The 22,745-nt window shown below is 51.8% G+C and overlaps 3 protein-coding genes across 3 annotated transcripts in view; 1 reads left to right on the forward strand and 2 right to left on the reverse strand.

The window, feature by feature from the left end:
* Positions 1-40: 40 nt before the first annotated feature.
* On the forward strand, positions 41-7,382 carry gdap2 (ganglioside induced differentiation associated protein 2). The gene is made up of 14 exons (XM_068746274.1): positions 41-341; positions 822-1,039; positions 2,025-2,164; positions 2,241-2,394; positions 2,483-2,571; positions 2,695-2,771; positions 2,972-3,131; positions 3,651-3,801; positions 3,880-3,956; positions 4,276-4,352; positions 4,460-4,599; positions 5,459-5,513; positions 5,862-6,005; positions 6,222-7,382. The coding sequence occupies exons 2-14, from the start codon at positions 852-854 to the stop codon at positions 6,261-6,263; spliced, it is 1,494 nt and encodes a 497-aa protein (XP_068602375.1). The 5' UTR covers positions 41-341; positions 822-851; the 3' UTR covers positions 6,264-7,382.
* Positions 7,383-13,659: 6,277 nt separating this feature from the next.
* Positions 13,660-14,811, reverse strand: tent5c (terminal nucleotidyltransferase 5C). Its single transcript, XM_068746400.1, has one exon. The coding sequence runs from the start codon at positions 14,809-14,811 to the stop codon at positions 13,660-13,662; it is 1,152 nt and encodes a 383-aa protein (XP_068602501.1).
* Positions 14,812-19,775: 4,964 nt separating this feature from the next.
* man1a2 (mannosidase, alpha, class 1A, member 2) overlaps positions 19,776-22,745 on the reverse strand; it is a 14,134-nt gene continuing 11,164 nt past the window's right edge. The window contains exons 6-8 of the mRNA XM_068745965.1: positions 22,570-22,742; positions 21,924-22,039; positions 19,776-21,701 (exon numbers count right to left, since the gene is read on the reverse strand). Of these exons, the coding sequence (XP_068602066.1) occupies positions 21,569-21,701; positions 21,924-22,039; positions 22,570-22,742 (422 nt within the window). The 3' untranslated portion in view covers positions 19,776-21,568. The remainder of the gene's footprint in view (positions 21,702-21,923; positions 22,040-22,569; positions 22,743-22,745) is intronic.

The raw sequence follows: 22,745 nt of genomic DNA on the forward strand, positions 1-22,745 counted from the left end.
AAAGATGCGATGTAGATGAAAATACCTTGACAAACTTTTAATTCATCCATCCAATGAAATTATTAAAAACCCGACGTGTATTGTGAAAGTGTAAACCGGATATAATTATATTAACTAGCTAGCTTGGCGCTCTCGCAAGCGGCACCTAGCATAGTGGCTAGATTTGTAAACCTTGTAAAGTTAATGTTTTCCTGTTTTTCCCTTTGCGTTACTCGTTGTAACGAGAACTCGGAGCGTTTTCTCTTGAGTCTATGAACTATTTTCGTCAGAATTAGTTATTTATTCCTCATTTCTCGGCGTGGACGTCACTTCAGTCTGGAAGAAAAACGAAAAACTGCAAGGTAAGTTCCGCAAAGACACGCAGTGTCCAAAAACACATCTTTATTAATTACGAAAGGAAGTTTATTTTATATTTATCTGTTCGAGATAATTTTTTTAACAGAAATGTGACTTTCTGAGGGCCAATGCTGCGTCTTAAATAATCGTCTTCTTGTTGTCTAGTTGATGACGTGACGTCATGTTTAGCTGAATATTACATATTTAAAGAGCTGATTTCAACATTGCATCTGATGTTCATTGTTCTTTTACACGCATTAAAATCAAGCTCGGCGATAATAGCGAAGAACGAAGAATCGTATTCAGTGTTTGTTTGGGGTCAAATTATTTATTGTGAAACTCGGTCTTGATATAATTAAATTAAGACAAAACAAAAATCTAGAGAGGCATTAAATAATCATTGTTGTAGCCACGTTTAAGCACCCCACACCGTTGGAATATGTTTTTTTTTTTATTATGGTCGAGTCTTTTTCTTCTTCTTGCAGATCCGGGATCAGCCTGCAGCGCCGGAGGGGATGGATCCTCTGGGCGCCCGCTCCCACTTCGTGGACATCCAGACGCTCCCCACGTGGCAGCAACAGCTGGTTGAGGATGAGGACGGCGAGGGGACGCCGTTGGAGCGGAGCGACGGCCTGCTGGACCTGCGGCCTTTCCCCTCCCCGTTCCCCTTCAGGCCGGACATCAACCGCAAGATCATCCTGTTGTGAGTCGCGCGCTTCAGATCCGCTTCAGATCCGCTTCATTTCAGCGGAGTTTCATTTCTGAGCTTCCTCTTGAGTGTCAAAGCGGCCGAAGGTGGACGTTCTCATAATGAAGGTAAATAATCTCATCTAGAGTTTGAACTGTGGGGTAAGCGTTTCACCTCCCCGTAAAATGATGCCTACAAAGCAAGTACAATCTGCCTGCTAGCCCTGCCCCCCCCCCTCCTGCAGTTTGAACTCTGCTCGCGTCCCGCCACACGAGTTCAGGCTCCGGCTCACAGTAAAGCCTCTTTGTAGGGAAGCACATGACAGTCAGCCTGGCGAGACTGCAGCTCCTCTGTGAGAACTTGTTGCCGTGGCGACCCTCGAGCGATTACGGTCCCGAGCTCCAGGAAGAATTTAAGAGCTGGCACCTCCTTTTATTATTTAAACACGGAGAGTGGACTGGAATCCAGATTTACCCGGAATCTAATCGTAAAGCATGCAACTCTGGATTGAGCCTAATAAACCTGTTTTTTTTTTTTTGTTTGACCTTTTGACATTTGAAACGGCTTCTTCCCTGAATGTTGTGGAGAAATCCAGATGCCAAAGTCTGCAGTGTTTGAAATGGAGTCTTTCTTAATCCCTGCTGCAACCTGGAAATCAGGCTCGTCCTGTCCCCCCCCCCCCCCCCCCCCGATGCCAAACACAAATTCCTGGTGGAGGTAGAGATGGAACAAGTTGAAAGCAGATACGCGGGAACGCGTCCTCCGATGAAAGTCTTTCAAAACATGCTCAAGTAGTTTCCAAGCGAACCCTGAAGGGTTTCAGCAGCACAATTAGCGTTTTATATTCTGACTAAATCTACAAAATGTGTGCGAGATTCACAATAAAAACCGACCGAGGTATAAAACGACAGAAAACGAATTTGTGATTGGTGAGATTTCAAAACGACTTTCATTCCGGCGAGCGTGTTTTTTATAGAATCACTATTTTGTTTGTCCCCAGTGCAGGCGAGGTGTCCTTGCTGAACTGCACCTCCATCGTCAACACCAGCAACGAGTCCCTGAACGACAAGAACCCGGTGTCCGACGCCATCCACCAGCTGGCCGGACCCGAGCTGCGAGACGAGCTGCTGAAGCTCAAAGGTAGAAGCCGGAGAGACGAGGCTGAAGCCGCGTTGGACTCGCGTTTGACCCCCCCCCCGGCTCTATTTGCGTGCAGGGTGTCGGACCGGCGAGGCAAAGCTGACGAAAGGCTTCAACCTGGCAGCGAGGTTCATCGTCCACACGGTGGGACCCAAATACAAAGCCAAGTACCGGACGGCGGCGGAGAGCTCGCTCTTCAGCTGCTACAGGAACGTCCTGCAGCAGGCGGCGTAAGAGCCGCCCGCCAGCTAGCCCGGATCCAGCTCGACGGCGATTTAAAATGCTTTTTCTTGCCCCCCCCCCCCCCTATTTCCTCAGAGAGCAGTCGATGGCGTCCGTCGGCTTCTGCGTGGTCACCACGATCAAACGAGGTTACCCGCTGGAGGACTCGACACACATCGCTCTACGTGAGACGCTAAGGAGCACACACACACACACACACACACACACACACACACACACACACACGCAGCTCTTTAAAGGGGGGGGGGGTCAGTCGTCACTGACTGGATGTGCGTTTGTGTTGACAGGAACGGTCCGCAGGTTCCTGGAGAACCACGGGGACAGCCTGGAGGCCGTGGTGTTCTCGGTGTCGGACACGGAGCAGGTGAGGGACTCGAGTCTTTGTCTTTTCTCGCCCTTTATGGTCCATCCTGCCCCGCTTACTGCCCCAAACGGGTGGGCGGGGCAGATACAACAAGTCCGACAGAAACGTCCGTATATCTGCAGGAAGAAGTTACATCGGTTCCTCGTGTGATGTCACTTCCTGTTGCGTGTGTGTGTGTGTGTGTGTGTGCGTGCGTGCAGCCCGTGTATAAGCGGTTACTGCCTCTGTACTATCCTCGCTCTGAGGAAGAGGAGAGGACCTGCCAGCCCCTCATCCCGACCGACATCGGTAACTCCGAGGGTGAGCCGGTGGTTCCGGAGAGACAGATCCGCATCGCAGAGAAACCCGGAACCGTGGAAGGTACTGACGGAACTTTGTCTTTTCTAGAACCGTATCACTTTCACGCCGGCCGTCTGCTTATAAATCAAAGCGTTTACTCGGGTTACTTACCGGTACGTTAAATTAGATCAATAGAGACATTTGATTCGATTGAAATGGTCCCGAACGTGTTGGAAGCGGTTCTGGTCTTTGTGCCGAAGCGGTTGCCTCCGTCTCCGGTGCCAGGACGGCTGCTTCAAAGCGGCGAGACGTGGGCGAGCGGCGCCGTCTGTGAACGAGGTCCAAAAACAACCGGCTGCTGTTTACACACCGACGGCGTGGACGCCCGCGTGATTACGCTTGTGGTTGTAGAAAGACAAGCAGAGAAACGGACTTGAGCCGGAGTTCTGTCTTCTGGGTTTCTGACCTGTGCCGGCTGCTTTGTCCACACACACACACACGCACACACACACGCACACACGCACACACACATGCTCGCAAGATAAATTAGGATAGGAGGCACACCCACGTAAAACAAATAAGTCGTGCGTTCGTGTGCAGATGATGCCGAGGAGGACAGTCTGGAGTCGGATCTGGGTCAGGTGGGGAACCACGCGTTCGCCCGGATGGAGGGCGACGTGGACAAGCAGAGGAAAATCATCCTGCAGGGACAGCTGTCGGAGGCGACCGTACAGAAGCAGCACCAGAGGAAGTAAGCGACTCTGTGGAGAGAGGGACGGGTCCGATCTGTGTGAACGGGAACGCGTTGATCCGGTGCCGTTTGTTCCAGTTACAACCGATGGCTGTGCCGCGCGCGGGCGGAGGATCTGTCGGACATCGCTGCGCTGAAAGCGTTGTATCAAACCGGTACGTCTGTTAGAGCAGCTTCGTGTTTCTGTTTCTGTGTGTAAATAAAACAACTGTGTCTCCTCACCAGCAGGGGGCGATGTTGTTATGCATTTTCATCCTTGTTTTGCTCTAGGGGGGGGGGGGTCGCCTGGATTTAAAAATGATTTTTGGCAGGTTTTATGGCTTTGAGGAATCTGCCGGGAAAATTATTATTTTTCTTCTAGCAAATACAAATATGTCCTGTCAAACCCAAATACAACAAATACTGTCGTTGAATATCGAGGTTCAATACATCTCCGACATTTCCCAGAATCATTTCGGGCTTGACGTTCCCCAGGTGTGGATGTTCACGGCAGGACGGTGATGGTCCTGGTCGGGAGAAACATCCCGGTGACCCTCATCGACCTTGAGAAGGTAACGATAGTCATTTCAGAATAAAGTTCCTTCCTGGTTGAAGCGGGGGCAGACTCCGCGCTCGGCGGCGACCCCTCCTGGCGCCGAATGATCCGCTCTGTGCGCAGGCCCTGCTGTACTTCATCCACGTCGTGGACCACATCGCGGTGAAGGAATACGTGATGGTTTACTTCCACACGCTGACCGGCGAGCACAACCACCTGCACGCCGACTTCCTCAAGAGCCTCTACGACGTCGTCGATGCCAAGTCAGTCTGAACGGGGGGATGGGGCCAAAGGTCAAAGCAGCATTCCCAGTGTCCTAGCCTTTTATTCTGCCACACGAACTATATCTCAAGCTTCCAGATGACGGCTTTGATGGCTTCCCGGCCTTTTTGTTGTTTCTCTTCATGGCAAAAGAGCATTTTGTCTAAGCCTGTTTCCCCATCGGCGATGAACCGATACCTCAGTAAGACCGTCTGCTAAATGCAGGCTTGGCTGCCGTCTGACCTTCATTCGACCTTTCTTGCTGACGTCTGCGGCCGCGTTGTAAGTTCAGATCGATTGTTCGTGCTACGGCGTGACATGCCAGGGTTACGGTGTTCTAGAGTTTTAGGAACCGTTTTGTGAAATCTGGCCGCCATATTGGTACCGGGAAAGCCGCAGTTGATTTGCTGCAGATGCGTTTCGGCCCGGGACGGCCAAGCCGGCAGACGAAAAGCCAAAACGTGAACGGGAAAGTTTCCAGAACTCTCTGGCTGAGTGGGGGAGAAGCTGGTTCCCCTCCCAGGGAGGATGGGTCGGCGGGTTTCTCCCCAGCTGGACGACGTAGAGTTGGCGTCCAAGCGGGAAGCGTGACGTTGAGTTCTGGAGGATTCACGGGCGGATCGGCGGTTTGGGTCCGTTGATCCGGACCTCGGCGGGAACGCCGTTAAGATTATTACTCCGTAAAAAAAGTTCACAAAACCAGGGAATGAGATCGTGTTACTGAACGTGTTTGTTTTTGGTGTTTGATTTCAGTGCTCATTAGCATTAGTATTAGCATTAGCATGTGTTCATTGCCTACGCAGACAGGCCTCGGGCCTTCTTTTTCTTTATTCCTCAGGTTCTCTCTTTTATGTGTTGCAGATTTAAAAGGAACTTAAAGGCCTTCTACTTTGTGCATCCATCGTTTCGCTCTAAGGTGAGGTGCATTATTAGCTGGGGGGGGGGGGGGGGGGGCACACACACACACACACACACACACACACACACGCACACATCCCTCATAGTGTCAGAAGCGCACATCCACAGAGAGGAGCCTGAGCGGATGTGCCGTCCGCAGGTTCTGCTTTCTGTTTGTTTTCGTTTTGTTTACTGGAATTCCAGTTTGTTCTCGCTCCAAACCTTTGATGAGGAAGAGTTGAGGAAGAGTTGAGGACAATCGGACGTTATTTCCGTCCACATTTGTCTCGCTTTCGGACAATTATCATCCTGAAACGTGGACCCATGGATCAGAACCTCGACCGAAGCGTTTGCTCCCTCGCTCCAGGTCTCCACTTGGTTCTTCACCACCTTCAGCGTGTCGGGGCTGAAGGAAAAGGTTCGTTACCTTGACAACCTGCGGCAGCTCTTCGCCTGCGTCAAGCCAGAGCAGATCGACATCCCTCCGTTCGTCCTGGAGTACGACGCGCGGGTAAGAGGAGGCGTGTTCACGCACACACGCAGCGAAGGTCGGTTTGAAGCCTGGTTGAAACCGACGTGCTGGATCCAAACCTTCCGGGTCGTCCGGGTCGTCCGGGTCGAGCAGCGCGCGCCGGGACGCAGATCGTCTCGGATGCGTTCTTCTCGTCTAATCCAACCTTTTCCTCCTGTAATCTGTGCTAACCCGAACTCTTTGCTCCTCCTGCAGGTGAATGGGCCCCACCGTCCCGCCCAGCCTTCCGGTCTGTGACGGGAGACCACGTGGTCAGACGGGCAGGGGGCGGGGCCTATTATGGACATCCTACTGCCTGCTGGTTTCTGAACTCCTGACCCCGTCCTTTGCTTCTGAACCAGTGGAGAAACGCGGCCCGGCGAGCGCTCGCTTTCTCTCGCCGCAGACGATTTGTGGATCTGGATTACGACTTCCACCGAGAGTTTCTGATTCAGCGGTTTCCCAAATATGATTTATTGTGTTAAACCCGACAGTTTCTCTCAGTCATTCACGTCCCGGGGCATCTTCCAAACGCTGGATTTGAAGACGGCGAGATGCTCTCTGAGTTTCACGGAGCTTTTGGGCGAGGTGAGTACGTGTCAGGCAGAGGTCGTAAAGCCCCGCCCCACCCGACGGGGCGTGAAAACTGCACCCGCATTCTGCACCGCGGTCGGGGGGGGGGGGGACGGAAAATCCCAGAAGAGAACGTTTAACGCCGACGAGATGTTTCGTGTACTTTGTGTGCAGCAGCTCGTTTTATGTTTAACGTTTAAAGCTCCTGCCGTGATGTCAGAGATGATGTCAGGGATGATGACATCATCACTCAGAGACCGAACTGGTTTATTTCCTCACATGACGTTTATGAATTCCCACGTTACACTGTGTTTATTTTGCCTCGCACCTAAAAGAATCACGGGAGGAACTGATCGAGGATCAATCAGCAGACCGAGTCCGCTGATTGATCGTCGAGGTTTTAGGCTTCGCTTTCTGATCGGTGAAAGTTGAAGCTGCTGCTTTTCCTGTTTTATCAGAAATTCCAAACTTGTTCCTTCTTTCTCAACACTTTATTGATCAAATCAGTCAATTGATTGATTGCTGGAATTTAACGCGTCCGTAAAGGAAACGTTCCGCCAGTTGGACTGGAACGAAACGCAGAGACGACGTAGATTTCTGTTCGGATTAGCCGTCGCCGTCTTCGCTTCGATCGTCTCCGTGACGACGAAACGATTCGAAAATGTTTGCATCACAGCGGTGACGATGTAAGAATGTGTGTAAATGATGAGCCTCCATCGGCATTTGTATTATTTTGTATTATTCTAAGTTACTTTGGAACTCACTGATATTTTTTTCTTTTTCTAATAAAATGATTAAAAATGATTTTCCTGAAATGTTTTAATTATGAAATGAATTTTCAAACCAGAACAAAATCCATTAAGATCCGGAATAAAGCTCGTTTCTCACATGCTGAAATGAGGCTGCTGGTTTTGTGTGACGCGTTATAAACCGCCACAAAGCCCGCTAGGGGGCGCCCCATCTATCTCCTGATACTCCCACCCCCAGGTGAAGGGGGTCGTCTCGGGTCACGGAGTGCACGTTTATGAAACGTTCTTAAGTCGGGGCCGCTGAAAGGTGATTGGAAAGGAAACACAAAAGTGGTCGAACAGGAAGCAGGTGTTGCACTCAGCCCCGCCCCTCCTCACCCCCCCTCCACAGAAAACAGCGTCATGTTCCAGAAAGTGGTGTCCTGCTGGTTAAATAATAGCCTCCATCTCTGCCCCCCCCACCGGTCCTCCACACCTGCCCACATCCTGGTGACCACGGTGACCCGCTTCCACCGTGTCTCATCTTCCTCTTTTTTTTTTTAATCACTCCATTTGCTTTGGCTGGTTTAAAGTGCTGAGGGGGGGGGGGATTAAAGGATGCTGTTGTCTGTTCTGTAAATGAAAAGCTGCGTCGAGTGGAGGAGAAAATCCATCTTTATGGACCTCCTTCCGTGACAGGCTGCCCAAGACACGGAGGAGGACACGGAGGAGGACACGGAGGAGGGACACGGAGGGGGGACACAGAGGAGGACACGGAGAGGATAAACACGTTTCAGCCGCACTGAAACATTTAATTAATGCAGGATGTGGTTCCACGTTGTCGCGCTGCGCCACGCCCCTTTCCCACAATCCGCGGAAGACGTCTTTACGCACGCACTTTTGGAAAGTTGTGGAAAAGTAAACTTTTGACAAAGCTGTAAATCGCGACAAACCGAGACTCTAAAGTTCATCCCTAAATGAATCGATCCGTTACTCCGCTGCCGACGCACGCGCATCGCGCATGATGGACGGTGAGAGGAAGACGATGAGAGGAAGGCTTCTTCTATCTTACAGCAGAAGGTCGACACATTTGCACAAATCCTAAAGGAAGATAAACATCAAACGAAATGCAGACTCAGCGAAGATAAGAACACGTGCAGTCCCGCGTGCGTGTGCGTGTGCGTGCGTATCAAACATGCTCACAACTGTTTGGTCTTGTCTTTTCTTTGAAGCTCAGATAGAGCTCTTAATAAAGGCAGCGAGGTCAGAGGTCAGAGTAGAACTCACCTGCGTTAGAACCATCACCTTGTTGGACACTAAAAATATTCTCATTACTTGTTTTCCCACTGAGAAACTAAAAAAAATGTTCAACTAAAACTAAAACGCATTAAAACAATGTCTTTTTTTTTTTTTGCCGCATTCAGGAAATCATAAATATGGTTTCATTTTTGTCTTTTGGTTCCACTTCATCTTTTTTTTTCCTGTTTTGTGAAATCCATTGTCAGCACGTTGTCAAGCGCGAAGCGTCTTCTGTGGGGATTCAAACCTTTATGTTCTCACGACCATCGACACGTGGAGAACGAGCAGAAACGGGCGTGGACCCGGTGGGCGTGGCCTCTCAATAAACCGATAAAGACTTTACAAAGACTAGAAACGCTTCGTTTAAAGTGCCGTTTCTTTAAAATCGGAACCGGCTTCGTCTCTGGACTCTGGACGCCAAACTTTTTGTCCTCGTTTTAGTTTGTTTTCTTTAGCGTTTAAACTTTAAATTATGAAAACCTCCAGCGGTTTCGGACAAACGTCTGTTCCGGATTACAGGCTGGCTGAACGCCGTCAGCGCGAGGATCTCTCCAACCTCCGGAGGCCCGTTTCGGTCTCAGTGGGTGGTCGGAAACAGACGGAGAGCCGACCCGCTTCATCGACGGGTTCTAGTCCCGGTCCAGGCCATTCATCCTGACGTTGGGGATTTGACCACCGTCTCACTTCCTCTATAACGTCCTGTTCGAGAGTCAGACACTCCAAGGGAGGCGGGCGCGGCCCTCGACTCAGGAAGTGGGCGGAGCCTTGCAGATTTTAACCGAAGCAGCGGTGCGTTGAAACGTAAAAGTCTTCAGTCTCTTTTCTTGGTTTCGGCCACATGTCGGTCCCCCCCCCCCCCCCCCCCCCCCCCCCCGGTGTTTGCACAGCTTGCCTGATTCCTGAGAAGTGTGGACACGAGCTGCTCAACTTCTCACTCGCTTCCTTCCAAGGTCAAAGTCCAGGCGGCGCATGGAGGGACCGTTTGGCGGCCCTAACGGGGCACCCGGGGGGGTGGGGGTGTTTACCCTTTATCCACAGGAGAGACACGGAAAGGAAAAACCTGAAGCGGAGGAACGAGAACCGAACGCCAACGGCAAACAAAGAGTCCCCGAACGCTTCAACGAGAATGGAAATGAGCGAAACGACACGCAGCCAACGGGACGGCTAGTTGCAGCTAGCAGCTAGCTCATAGACGAAGGAGACGCTCGCGTCTCCATCGTAGTGCGTTTGTGTGACCCTTGACCTCTGACTGACAGGCCGCCACCAGTTAGCGGTTAGCATTTCGGCCCCCGACTGGGAACCGGAAGTCCTGGGCGGGTTCGAGGCGTTCGCGCTCAGGGCGAACGCATTTGAATGGAAGCGTCGCATATAAATTAGGAACGTAAATTCGGGGGCCCTCGGGCGGAAACGGAAACGGCGACGACGCCCGATCCACCTGGAGGAGCCCGTTTCTGAACACCTGTAAAACAGGACTCGCTCCAAAGTCAGTCCGGCAGGAAGAAGATAATCCAGCAAGTCGACCAGGAAGTGACATCATTCCTGTTTGGGGGGGAAAAAGAGCAACATTCCCACACAGAAAACGTCTGCGGTCCGACCGGTTCTTCCGTCGTCGCCAACTTCGGCGAGGCGGCGACGCCGACCACGAAAAGATTCTACTTTACATCAAGTCTCCGTCCGCTCAGATTAATTCTATTTCCATCTGCGGATTATCTCGACTAGATTAGACGCCGCAAATAAAGACTTTCCATTCCGGCAGTGGAAGGAACACACACACACACACACACACACACACACACAGAGAGGAAGGGATGACGGAAGGAAAGAATAAAGATGAGAAAGGCGATAAAAGACGAGGGACGGATCCGGGAACGAGAGGTCGGTCGGTCGTCGGTCGTTTCCTGATCCGTCGATGGCGGACGTAAAAGCAGCACAAGACTAAAGACCAAACGCCGAGCACGACGCGATGAAGAGGAGGAGGAGGAAGAAGAAGCAGCATTCTTGAATGAAACGGTTCGGGTCGATTCCCGGACGGGAAGAAGAAGCCGCAGACGGGCCCGTTTGGGTCCGGAGGCGCTTCCTGGATGTGTGTGAAAGGACAATGACACACACACACACACACACACACACAGAGCTTTAGTTTAACAAAGACGCAGCCGGGGGGGGGGGGGGGGGTCATTAGATACACAAATGAAGAGTCTGCTCGCAGCCTGACGATGTAAATGGACGGAAATGTTCTGAAGCGCCGAGCCCACGAACGCAACGACAAGCCTTTCATTAGCCAATAAGGACTCTCGGAGAGGGGGGGGGGGGCAAGGCCGAAGCAGAACAGTTTCATAACAGAACCTTTTAAACGGCACACAACGCTCGAGTGACGCAGACAGACGGACACGCCCGGTCTGGTTCCCATAGAAACGGCCCACGCAGACGCTGCATTTAATACTCTTTATTGGTTATTCCTCTTCACACACATTTTCCTGACGTACATTCCTCGTGAGGTAAAAGTGCTGAAAAATGAAACAGTAGCGGATCAAAGCCTTCGTGGATCAAAGCCTTCGTGACGACCACGACGCTCTGCAGCAACTATCCCAGCTAAACATCGTGCCACAAATATTCCCCCACTTATTTTTTTTTTATTTTTTTTTTTTAAATACTTTTATAGCAACAGGCATCCCTTCACACACACATGCACGAGCGCGCACACACACACACACACCTCCACGTGTTCATGTAAACCCAAATCTGCTGCAAAATAATTCTTCACATGGGGGGGGGGGCTCCCTCCTTCACATCCCTGTGATGTAAGACTCTGCATCGCCTCCCGTCTACAGGCGGGACTAAAAACACGCCGAGGCGAGGAGAGTCGACGCCGCGGGATCGATAACACTGACGGATTCACAGCAGAGAAAACAAAGTCGACAAACGGCCGCCGAGGAGGAGCGAGCGGCTACGGCTAGCCAAGATCGGCTCCGGGTTTACCTACAACTAGTCCAGAGGCGAGTGCCGCAGGGCGCCGTCTCCATGTCGGGGGCGGGTTAAACCGATTTAACCTCCCAAAGTAAAATAAAGGGACGAAACGGAGTCCCTGAGAAGCGGCCCGTTAGCTTATCTACGCGCCTCTCAGGCGGCCTCTAAAGTGCTCCTGTTAGTTTGGGCTCTCTGCTGGAGGGGGGGGGGGGGGGGGGGGGGCTCCAGACACTGATCCAGGACAGTTCCTCAGGACACTTCAGGTATTGCTTTGGTTTCATTTAGCTAAGTTGCTAACCAGGAACAGCCGGCGCCGGTTCAATGGTGAAACTATAAATCTGTTTACAACGCGTGAACCAATCAGACGTCGGCGTCAACACGGCGGCCGTTGTCGAAACGTGCAAGAAAAAAAAAATCTAACAAGGAAATAAAGAGAAAAGGATGAGGAGACAGAAGGGGGGGGGGGGGGGGGGCATGGCAGAATTAAACCAAAAACCAAAAACTCAAATTCAAAGCAAACATTCTATCAGAGATGACATCATCTCCCGAGTTTCAGATGATTCAAACGGGCAGAAAACAACAACAAACAGCAGCCTAAGCCCCCCCCCGACCACCGCTAAAAACCTTCACTCTTCGCTAAAGCCAAAAGGCACAAACATTTGGTCCGGAGCTAAACGGAGCGGCACCTCACTTGTTAGGAAGTTCAGCGTGCCCCGACCCTGTGGGCGCGACCCCCCCCCCCCCCCCCCCCCCCCGGGGCAGGCCGGGCCGACCTTCCTCCAGGCTTCCAACAGCCCCGAGTTGGGGGCCGGCCAGAGATCAATTCCTGGTTATCTGGTATAAACGCGAGCAGCAAGCAGGACGGGGGGGGGGGGCAGAAACAGCAGCTGCTGCCGCTTACATAAGACGATCCAGGGGGGGGGGGGGGGCAACGTCGCGGCCAACGACACTCCGCAAGTATTCGAAAATCACAACTAATAATAGATCCGACTACAAATAGAAAGTCATAGATCTGGCGGGACACCTCGGTCACAGAGGGGGGGCGGCGGGGGGGCCGGGGGGGGGTAACCTCCGGGGTGATTCAAAGTCTGAGTATGAAGAGACGCTGAGCGTGCCAGTCGATGGCGTCTGCCCTCACATGACCACAAAAGGGGTTAAACGCCATGTGAATGGAAGAGGGGGCTGCTGCAACGTGCAAGGTGGCGGGGGGGGGGGGGGGGGGGGCACGCCCGTCCACAGATCGCTGCCCAGGAAAAGAAAAGACGGTAATTATAGACCGGCTGTAGTTTGTGAACCATTCGCTGAGCTGCATCAGAGCAGGATCCCGTTATAGCGCCGCCTGTGGGGGGAGGGGGGGGGGGGGGGTCCGCCATGTGCTGCTCCTTTTAAGGGAAGAGACTTAAAACGCAGGGAAAAGAACCTCCTCAGACAAGGGGGGGGGGGCGTCGGTCCTAAGCATCGGCGCAGAGTTCCACTCCCAGAGCGGGGGGGGGGCGGGGGGGGGGGGGGGTTCGAACCCGCACCGAAAGTCAGTGGAAAATAAGACACTTTAACCAATCACAGGAAGCGATAGATCAGAGAGCGCCGAAAAGTAAAAGAAATCGACTCGACTGGCTTCCCTTTCAATTCTGACGTGAGCGTTATTAGTGCACCCCCCCCCCACCCCAACCCCCACCCCCCCAGTGAACAACGCTTTTTTTATATTTTCTGCTTTTTTTTCCTGACTTCACTTTTAATCACACGAGGAAGGCTGCATCACCTTCTTCAAGAAATAGCCCATACTAATACTAACGGGGGGGGGGGGGTAAACCTGGATGCTAAGGCACAAAATACTCCCCCATCAAGAAAGAGGAAGCAGAAACAACCCAACATGAAGGAAAAAAGAAATGTCAACACTTAAAACTATCGATCAGGAATGAGCAACGATCCAAAAGCAAAACAAGCGACGACTGAAACATGATTGTCCCTCGAGAGCGACGTTATTGCCGTAATTATTTTTTTTTTTGAGGTGTGGGGGGGTTAAATTCCTTCTCTCCTGCAAAGCGGCGGCGGCGGCGCCCCCTCCCGTGCACCCGTCACCGGTCGCTCCGTCAGTTACACGGCAGCCATGTTGGAATGTTCTGGTTGGCCACGTAGTAGTTGCTGAAGTTGTGGTCGCGGACGTACGGCGCCGGCTGGTAGTAGCAGGTGACGCAGGAGGCGTCCGGGATGGCGTTCTGCTCCGCCAGCACCCGGAAGGCGATCAGCGAGATGAGGTGCAGCGTCTGCCGCCGCTCGTGGCCCATGAGGCACACCGTGCTCTCGTTGACCACCCGCCGCAGGATCATGAGGTAGTCGTACTTGCTCTTCTCCTCGCCCACGAAGTGGCTCTGGAGGTACGCCTCCACCTTGCGCTGCTGCTCCCCGATGTCCGGGAAGTCGATGAAGAAGCGCGAGCACATGTACCGCTCCAGGGCCTTGAACTCCTCCTCGCTGGCCGGGTGGAAGTCGCGCACCAGCAGGTTGCAGTACTTGAGCAGCCCGCCGCCCCGGATCTCCTCGGGCCGCTTGGTGGCGATGAGCTTGTTCCTCAGGTGGCTCAGCGCCGCGTCGAAGTCCCCGTAGACGCTCTCGCCGCTCACGGTCGGGTGGAAGGCCTGCGACATGGGGGTCTGCGCCAGCTCGTAGAACGCCAGCATGGAGTCCAGCACGATCTGGAAGGAGTCCACGCTGAACTCGAACTGCCGGCGTATCGAGTCCACGAACTTCAGCTCCACGTTGCGCCCGTCGTTGTTGGACAGCGAGATGAGGCTCCAGCGGTCCTGCTCCGTGTTGACCTTCACCAGCTTCTGGACGTACGCCTCCTTCAGGGTCACGTGGGTGATCTTCTCCTTGTTCACGCCCTCGGGCAGGAAGTCCAGCAGGGTGGCCAGCACCACGTCCCTGGTGAGCCGGAACTCGGCCTCGCGCGGCAGGTCCACCCTGAAGATGACGTCCAGGTCCTTGTAGCTCCAGCCGACGTCCCGCACCAGGACGTGGCTGGCCGTGGAGCCGTTGAGACGGACGTCCTTCACCTTGATGCCGCTCAGCTCGAGGCTGGAGCGCACGCGCGCCACGATGTCCTTCAGCCGCACCTCCAGCGTGGGGAAGTTCCCCCTGCCGTGGACGGGCACGACCTCGGTCAGGACCTCGTCCAGCCGGCTCACGTGCTCCCAGGTCAGGACGCTAACGGAGCGGCTCTTTGAGTCCTCTTTGTTATCCATCTTCTCACAGATCAACTGGGAGGGCAGAGAAACAGATAAAATAAAATAAAATAAAAAATCAACAAAGCGCCTCGTTTTAGCGACGCCCCGATCGCAGCAATCCGGGAAACGAAACGATTCCTGCCTCCGTCCGTCTGGAAACGCGTTTATCATCAGAGGGTCGGGAATTACCAGCAAAATAGTGCCTTTCATTGATGGCCAATCGGGATCAATCATATGTGAACGCTTCACCCCGCCCCTTATCCAAACACCATCGGGCAATAGTTTTCAGGATACTCAAAAAAAAATAAAAAATAAAATGAAGAATCCACATCCAACAAAATCTAATCAACACTTTAAGGCCCAACCTTTAACCCCTAAAGCTGTTGACAACTTTTTGACAAACAAACAAACAAACATGGCGGATCTCATTACCCGTAGTTGTGAGTAATGAGATCAGCTGGAACAGTAGCAGCATTTCCTGCCGTCAGGAGCGCGCGCGCGCGGTGCCGCGGACAAAGCGCGTGAGGCTTCTAGAACAGGTCGCGAGCCCGGCTTTTATCCCCGCGGACAAACGCTAAAACTAGCTTAAAAAAACAACAACAACAACAACAACACAAATACACAAAGGAAGGCGTTTAACGTAAATAAACGCGTTAAGGCGCGCGCACGCGCCTGCTCAGGACTTCAACAGTGATTAATTATCCCAGCTGACTAGTAGCCGCTTAGCCGTGACGGTGATGCCTGCGCTAACTTTAACAGCTAACTTTAACAGCTAACTTTAACAGCTAACTTTAACAGCTAACTTTAACAGCTAACTTTAACAGCTAACTTTAACAGCTAACTTTAACAGCTAACTTTAACAGCTAACTTTACGCGAGCTAACAGACGTCGCTGCTCCGTGACGTTACCGAGTAACGGACTAGATTTTTAAACCAACCTGCGTTACCGGACACGCCGGACAGACAACGCTAAGTTTCATTCACCGTCAGCGCGGACCGTTATCGGACATCGCTTTTTAAAATGACGCGCTCGCCACCGTAAACTTTAAATCAGTCAATCGGTAAATCCGAATCTACGTCTTACATCCAAACTGCGGAGTTACTAAACGGTTTCCGTTCACACACGTTGGATGAGGAAGGAAAAAAACGAGTACATACATGTCCAAAGTCGTGCTCGGAAGTCAGATAACGGCGGCGGTGATTCGGATTCGGTGCAGACGCCTCCACATAATCCGGCGTATGAGAAGACATGCGGGCCGGCGCTGGAAAGTTGATATTTGAACCATTCCGCCTGCGAGGACACGCCTGTTTTATAAAGCCGAAGTACGCCCGCGCCGGGACTCCGTGTACAGCCGCGGTACAAAACAGTCCCCTCCGCTTATGTCGCGGAGCGTTTTCTCTTCGAAAGTACCGTAATATTAAACACGACATACATTTTACACCCCCCCCCCCAGTCAGGGAGCCCCAGCTGCTAGCAACACTAGGCCCCGTCGTAACAAAAAAAAAGAACCGGTTTGTATCAATGCGCCGAACTAAGACGCTGATTGGCTCGACTAGGATTCGGCGTTGCCAGGTAACCAGGCTCATCTGGCGGCTGTTGCTGACTTCCGCGGCAGCTCCTTAGAAGTTCATTCGTGACTCTGATTGGTTGTAACGCCGTTCTCACGCGCGGTGACGCGTCACGTGTGGCTAATTTAAACATTTTATTTTCCCATTTATTTAAAATCTCAGAACTGCGTTTACTTGCTAATTCACCTTCATGTGGAGTGAAAATAAACTTTAAATGATGATTTATCTCAGGTCATCAACCCCCCCCCCCCGATGATGTCATCCAATGGAGGGAAGGGAGTTTATTTCACTAGAACACATCAAACGTTCCTTCCACGCAACTCTGGCATCGACAGATCAGCGTTTCCTCTCTGACAGATGTTCACGCTTGTGAAACCACAAAAGTTAGGGGGGAGCATGACGCTGACCCCCCCCCCCCCCCCTTTAAAATAAAGATGCTTTTATTGTCAAAACAGGGCATTGATCAATAAGCAATAAACAAATGCAAGAGGAAGGGCACAGCGGGCTTGTAAATACACACATTTTAAAGACTATTAGTGTCTGTTCTGAAGTTGTGTTACTGAACGACAACGTTTGTGTGTGTTTTCTGCACGACTGTGGAACCGGATGAGCCATGCGTGGTTTCTGATTGCGCTGCGGGGGGGGGGGGGGGGGGAGTCCCTCAGGGAAAAGGTTTGTACATCACGTCAGCAGCAGCGCTACGAGGGAACCGGGAGCACCACAGTGTGTGTGTGTGGGGGGGGGGGGGGGTTCCTCCATCTGTGTGTCAGACTTCCTTAGAACTGATAAAGCAAAAACAGGTACAGAAGCTGCCTTTGTGTGTTTTTATCTTCATCCCAGTCGCTCTAAACCTTATTGATCATGGATCAGCTCCAGTTCCTGGAGAGTAAACATCTTCCACTATTTTCTCAGTACAAACACAGAATTCAGTCTAACTTCAATCCAGTTTAAGCTCATCTCGTCGGGCTGATGATGTCAGCACAGCCCCCCCCCCCCCCCCAGCGATGACCTCTGACCCCTGGAGAACCGCGTCAAAAGCAGAAGCATCTTTCTGTCGGATGTTGGAGCCATGTGGGAGTGCTAACAGTTCAGCGGCGCGACCCACCTGAGCAAGCGCGGAGGGTGAACGAGTTCAGTGAGATTTGCTAATATCGATAAAGTTTCAAGACGTGATGAAGGACGGCGCGACGGAGAAGCGAGCGCGTTTTCTGCGAGAGGCCTTTTACGGATAGAGCCCGTTTTCACTGTGGATTCTGTAGCATCTGAACCCGTGTGATTGGCTGCTACCTCGGGCAGGACTTCCTGGTTCCTTCCTCCCGAGTCCAATCGGTCGTCTCTCGGGTCGGCTTCCTCCCTCAGAACCCGTTTTGCAGCTTTTTTTCACAGGTATCCGAGCAGAGGTTGTTTCTGGCTGGTTACAGACTAGGTTTCTGTTACTAATGCATGGTTGGGGGGGGGGGGGGGAGCATCCACCTCCCCTGATTACCGTAACAGTGATGTCATGCTAAAGGTCGCACCTAAACAGACAGGAAGCTGTGCTCTCAGAAACAGGAAGGAGTCAGAAACCGAAAGACTAAACCTCAGAACAGCGTAGAACAAAGTGCCCCCCCCCCGGTATTACAGCCGTGACTCAGCTCAACTGTTTAGCGTGACGACGGAGGCCGAGATGTTTTTATTCCAGAGGTCACGACGGGGAAAAACTGCAACACACAAGCAGCCATAAAATAGTTTAATAGATAACGTGGGCGTGGCCGTGCAAACGAAGGCTGCAATAACGGGGAATGGTCACGCATGAGTCCAGTTTAAACTCACCCCGTCTTCTTGACGGCGCCAAGGACCGGCTCAACACACCTGCCTAACCCAGGGGTGGGCAAACTTTTTGACTCGCGGGCCACAATAGGTTCTAAAATTTGACAGGGGGGCCGGACCAAGAACAGATGGATGGAGTATTTGTGTGAGCTAATATAAATGACACATGAAAGCTATTGCATTAAAGGATTTGGCCTTTTACAGGTAGCATTACAGGGAAAAGGTCAAATGAATGAGGTTTAATTATAATACAATTTTATTTAATGATATAATTTGGACAAGTTTGGCGGGCCGGATTAAAAAGACCAACGGGCCGCATATGGCCCCCGGGCCTTGGTTTGCCCATGCCTGGCCTAACCCATCGATCCGATCCGGTGGCTTCCTGTCGTCAGGATTAAAGATAAAAGCAAACAAACAAGGTCAACTCAGACTAAATGAATCTCCTAAACGCCAAACCCGTCTGGAAGTTTGTGTGTCTACCGGGATCACGGCCATCTCTGCAGCAGGAAGCACCTGTCAACGGTCCCTCCGACTATCTCAGACAAACACGCACTAAACACGCCAACCTCCACACACACACACACACACGCAAAGAGCTCCGGCAGCCCCTATTGGTCAGGAAGTTCCCGAGTCACAGGCTAATCCGTAGCTTCCAAATGAACATCAGGAGAACCAGGACAAATGTTGCTGCAGCTTTGAGGTTTTTTTTTTTTTTTTTAAAGCCAGTTTTCCCAGCGGAGTCCGATAACTTTGAATCACATTTTTATGTAAAGCCACATGAAAGATAATCAGTGTAAATAAATAAAATATCTGAGAAAGCCTTTAGATAATATCATGAGAATAATTCCTGAATAAAACTATAGAAGTTATATTTAGTGTGACCGAGGATCAAAACCCACAAACTGTGAAACGGTGCAGAAACGGTGCAGAAACGGTAAAGCAGGAAGCGAGGGAGAGACAGACAGACAGACAGAGAGACAGACAGACAGACCGAGAGACAGACACAGAGAGACAGACAGACAGAGAGACAGATACAGAAACGAGCAGGCGGAAGAAGACGTGAAGTCAGCCAGAGAAAAGTCCAAATAAATAAAGTTATTTGTGCTTAACTTGGATTAATAGAAGAATTCTTGACTCAATAAATTTGTCCAATTGATTGACTCATTAAAAAAACAACCAATAAAAAGGGAAAAAAAACAAGAAACTAAATTCTCGGTGGAGGAAGAAGACAAAATAAAGTGACGGGAACTCCCCCCCCCCCCAGCGGTGTGAAACGGGGCGGATCCACGGCGTCGCCTGCAGGATGGGTTTATGGATTTATCTACACTCAAACTGCAGATATTTGCTTTATTTTCCCTTCAATTCTCCACAAGTCGATTTAAAGAAAAAGACTCCGAGGTTTGAAGAAACTCCGTGGTTTCCCTTCATGGACCCTGATCCTATTGGAATGTTGCTTTCCCAACATCACGAGATTCTCTTAGCGAATATTTTCAAAGTGAATTTGATAGTCGTTTGGCTTTTCTTTCTCGTTGTTCCTCACACGATCCTGACAAACGTTCCGCTTTCCGGGTCGGAACGAGCGACAATCCGAACCCAACGCTTTTCATAACATCTTTATTGAATTCGTTTCTCGCTTTTAAACATATTTACAGATATTTTCCATGTATTTTCTTCAGTTCGGTAAAAATACAAATACACAACGCTCCATTTTGAAAACCAGGCGCCGCTCGCAGCGGATTCCTCCCAATCACAAACGGGCGGTGATGACGTCAGCGTGATGTCACACGGGTCAGGCGAAAGAGAGAGACGACGGACGGACGGATGAAGGGATAAAGGAATAAACTCTGGAATGTCGGCCAGGCGTCTGATCCGTTTGGGATTAAAACACAATTACTGCTTGCCCATTTCCATTCGTTCCATACAAGCGATGAGTCATCGAGATCGACTCCGCATTCACGCCGTCACACTTCAGACAGCCTGCACGGAGGAGGGGGAAGAGGAGGAAGAGGAGGAACGGGATCTTCATCTTGATATGCGTAGGATGAAACCGAAACGGCGTGACGGACCACCTGATTGGCCGAGGCGTGGCTTCACGGTCGGCCTCGCGCCACGCGGTAAACAAAACATATCGTCGAAGCCTCTTCTGAGGAGACAAATGATGACTCAGCAGATTTTGTCCAAACCAGCGCTGATTGGCTTAAACTTCAGATCCTATTTCCTTCATAGATATGAACATCCGACTGGTGATGCGTCAGCTTTTAGTCCAATCAGCGAGCAGCGGCTGCTTCTGACCGACTAATGAACTATTTACACGACGGGAACGGGGTTTGAACCGTCACACTTCCACGTGTTTATCCAAAGCGGTGACCTGATACCCGAGCGGAGGAAATGCGTTTGGACGTTAAGAAAATTAAAATTCATTCCCGGATCAGACTTTTAAAAGTCGAGCGGGATTCGGAACTTCACCGCGGATGGGAGAGTCCGAAGTGAGAAAAGAAGCAGGAAGTGAGTGAGAGCGGGACGAACGGAGGAATTAGCGTCGCTACGACTTCCTGCGGCGAAGACGTGCGACCTCGGCGTCGTCACGTAAAAGTGCACAAAAACGTGAGTCACAGCAGAGGTTACGTCAACCGCTCTAAACACACGCGCACGCGCACGCACACGCGCACACACACGCGACCTTTATGATGGGTGTGTGTTCCAGGCTCAGAATAAACACCGGCTCCAGGTGATTTATGGAAAGGTGAGAGAATAAAAAAAAAAAAAAGCAGCGTCGAAATGAGAGTCAGCCAAATGTTTGAGGGGCAACGAGACCTGTCAGAGGAAAGGGTCCGCTGTGGAGGTGGGGGGGTAACAATGGGGGGGGGGGGGGCTGCCGCTGCTCCTCTGTCCCATTGACAACGTCCACACGTCTGAAAAAGGTCAATCAGGCGAGAAGGTCCACGTTCATCTGATGAGGACTAAACAGGAAGTGGAATGAGGTCGGGTCGGGAGGAGGCGGAGCTTCGATTCAACTCTGTGTCCCCTTTTTATGATCCCCCCCCCCCCCCCCAAAAGAAAACACTTAATCGATAGAATGTGTAAAGAGTCCGTCTGCCGGGGAAATGACACTTCCATCAGTGATGGGGGGGTCAAACCCACTGATGATCCTTCGGGACAGTTTGGAGGCCGAGCAGCAAACGTCTGATCCAAGCGGTGAAGGCAGAGAGCGCCAAAACGGAAAACGCAGAAGAAGAGAGGATGGCTCGCCGCCTCTAGCTCCGCCTCCGACAGCAGCGGCGAGTCTGGAGCGAGTCTGGAGCTCAGTCTAAGTTTGTCCAGTGTCGGAGGGTGGTATAGTTTTTGTTTTTCTTGGCAGGTGGCGCCCCCTGGTGCTGCGGTGGAGGAGGAGCAGCCTATCACTGGGCGGGCTCGCTGCCAGGCAGGGTGATGTTGCCCAGGTGGAGGACAGGAAGTGGATGAGCCTCTGTGTTAAAGACCCAACTCTCAAACGACATCAGGTCATCGCTGGAGAACAACAGGTACAGGTACCTGGGGGGGGGGGGGGGTAGGGGGGAGAGGAGAAACCTTATGGTCATTTCATGGGTTCAAGTTTTGACACGAGCAGATTTGAGTCTCATTCTGACGTCTCTGATCTGGATGCTCACAGAGCGGCCAGCAGGGGGCAGCAGAGAGCTTGCAACATGCCCCCTCAGCCTGCATCCTTCGTCACAAAGCGGATTCGTTCTGAGATCAAAGCGTTCCACGTCTTACTTGAGCGTCTCGGCCAGGAAGAAGCTCTGCTGGACGTCGTCGTAGGTCGGGTTAGACGAGTAGACGTCCTTCACCCCGGAGAAGCCGCCGCTCACCCTGCAGTACTTATCGATGGCCTGCAGAGGACAGCGGAGGAGGAGGGGGGGGGGCAGAAGGTTGAATAATGTGTGGAATGGACGGGGGAAGAGGAGGGTCCTGAGGAGACGCATACAGGAAGTAGACGACGCCTTTTGTTCTGTTCTTCTTGCCGTTTCTGTGTGGTTCAGAAAAACAGCTGGGGGGGGGAGGGGGGGTCGGATCTGAATTAATCAGATATGGTTTGAATTCTATTGAAGTCTGACAAAAAACAAACACCAGCTGGTGTCCTGTCTCCTTAGGACACAGTCCAGCCACGCAGCAGGTTGCCGAGGTAACCCCCCCCCCCCCCCCCAGAAAACAGCACGGCTCATCAGATAAGAGAAGCATCGACGACTTAACCGCTACGATGTCACAAAACATCCTGAATATGCCACAGAACAAAAGACACGTCTGCGTTACTATGACAACAAACACGGCAGAGACGGCGGATAAAAAACGAAACCCTGCTTTAACGGCCAACAGTAAAATCTGCAGGGAACCGGCGGCGGCGGCGGCGGCGGCCGCTCACCTGCGTCGCCTCCCAGCCCCACTGCCGGTATTTGGGGTCGTGGGTGAACCTCCACATGTACCAGTAGGTCTCGATGACCTCCGGGCGCAGGATGTAGTACTTCTCATTCTGGCGCACCGCCACCGCCTCCAGGCCGCTGTCGAACTTAAACGCCTCCGGGCCGAGCTTCAGCACTG

This window comes from Brachionichthys hirsutus, chromosome 12, assembly GCF_040956055.1.
Source record: "Brachionichthys hirsutus isolate HB-005 chromosome 12, CSIRO-AGI_Bhir_v1, whole genome shotgun sequence".
NCBI classification, from domain to species: domain Eukaryota; kingdom Metazoa; phylum Chordata; class Actinopteri; order Lophiiformes; family Brachionichthyidae; genus Brachionichthys; species Brachionichthys hirsutus.

Bases quoted from the DNA above. Each gene is read 5' to 3' on its own strand.
- gdap2 (XM_068746274.1), top strand. From the start codon at position 852: ATGGATCCTCTGGGCGCCCGCTCCCACTTCGTGGACATCCAGACGCTC. The intron at 2,395-2,482 runs GTAAGAGCCGCC...CTATTTCCTCAG, and splicing joins AACGTCCTGCAGCAGGCGGC to AGAGCAGTCGATGGCGTCCG. The intron at 3,957-4,275 runs GTACGTCTGTTA...GACGTTCCCCAG, and splicing joins GAAAGCGTTGTATCAAACCG to GTGTGGATGTTCACGGCAGG.
- tent5c (XM_068746400.1), bottom strand. From the start codon at position 14,811: ATGGATAACAAAGAGGACTCAAAGAGCCGCTCCGTTAGCGTCCTGACC.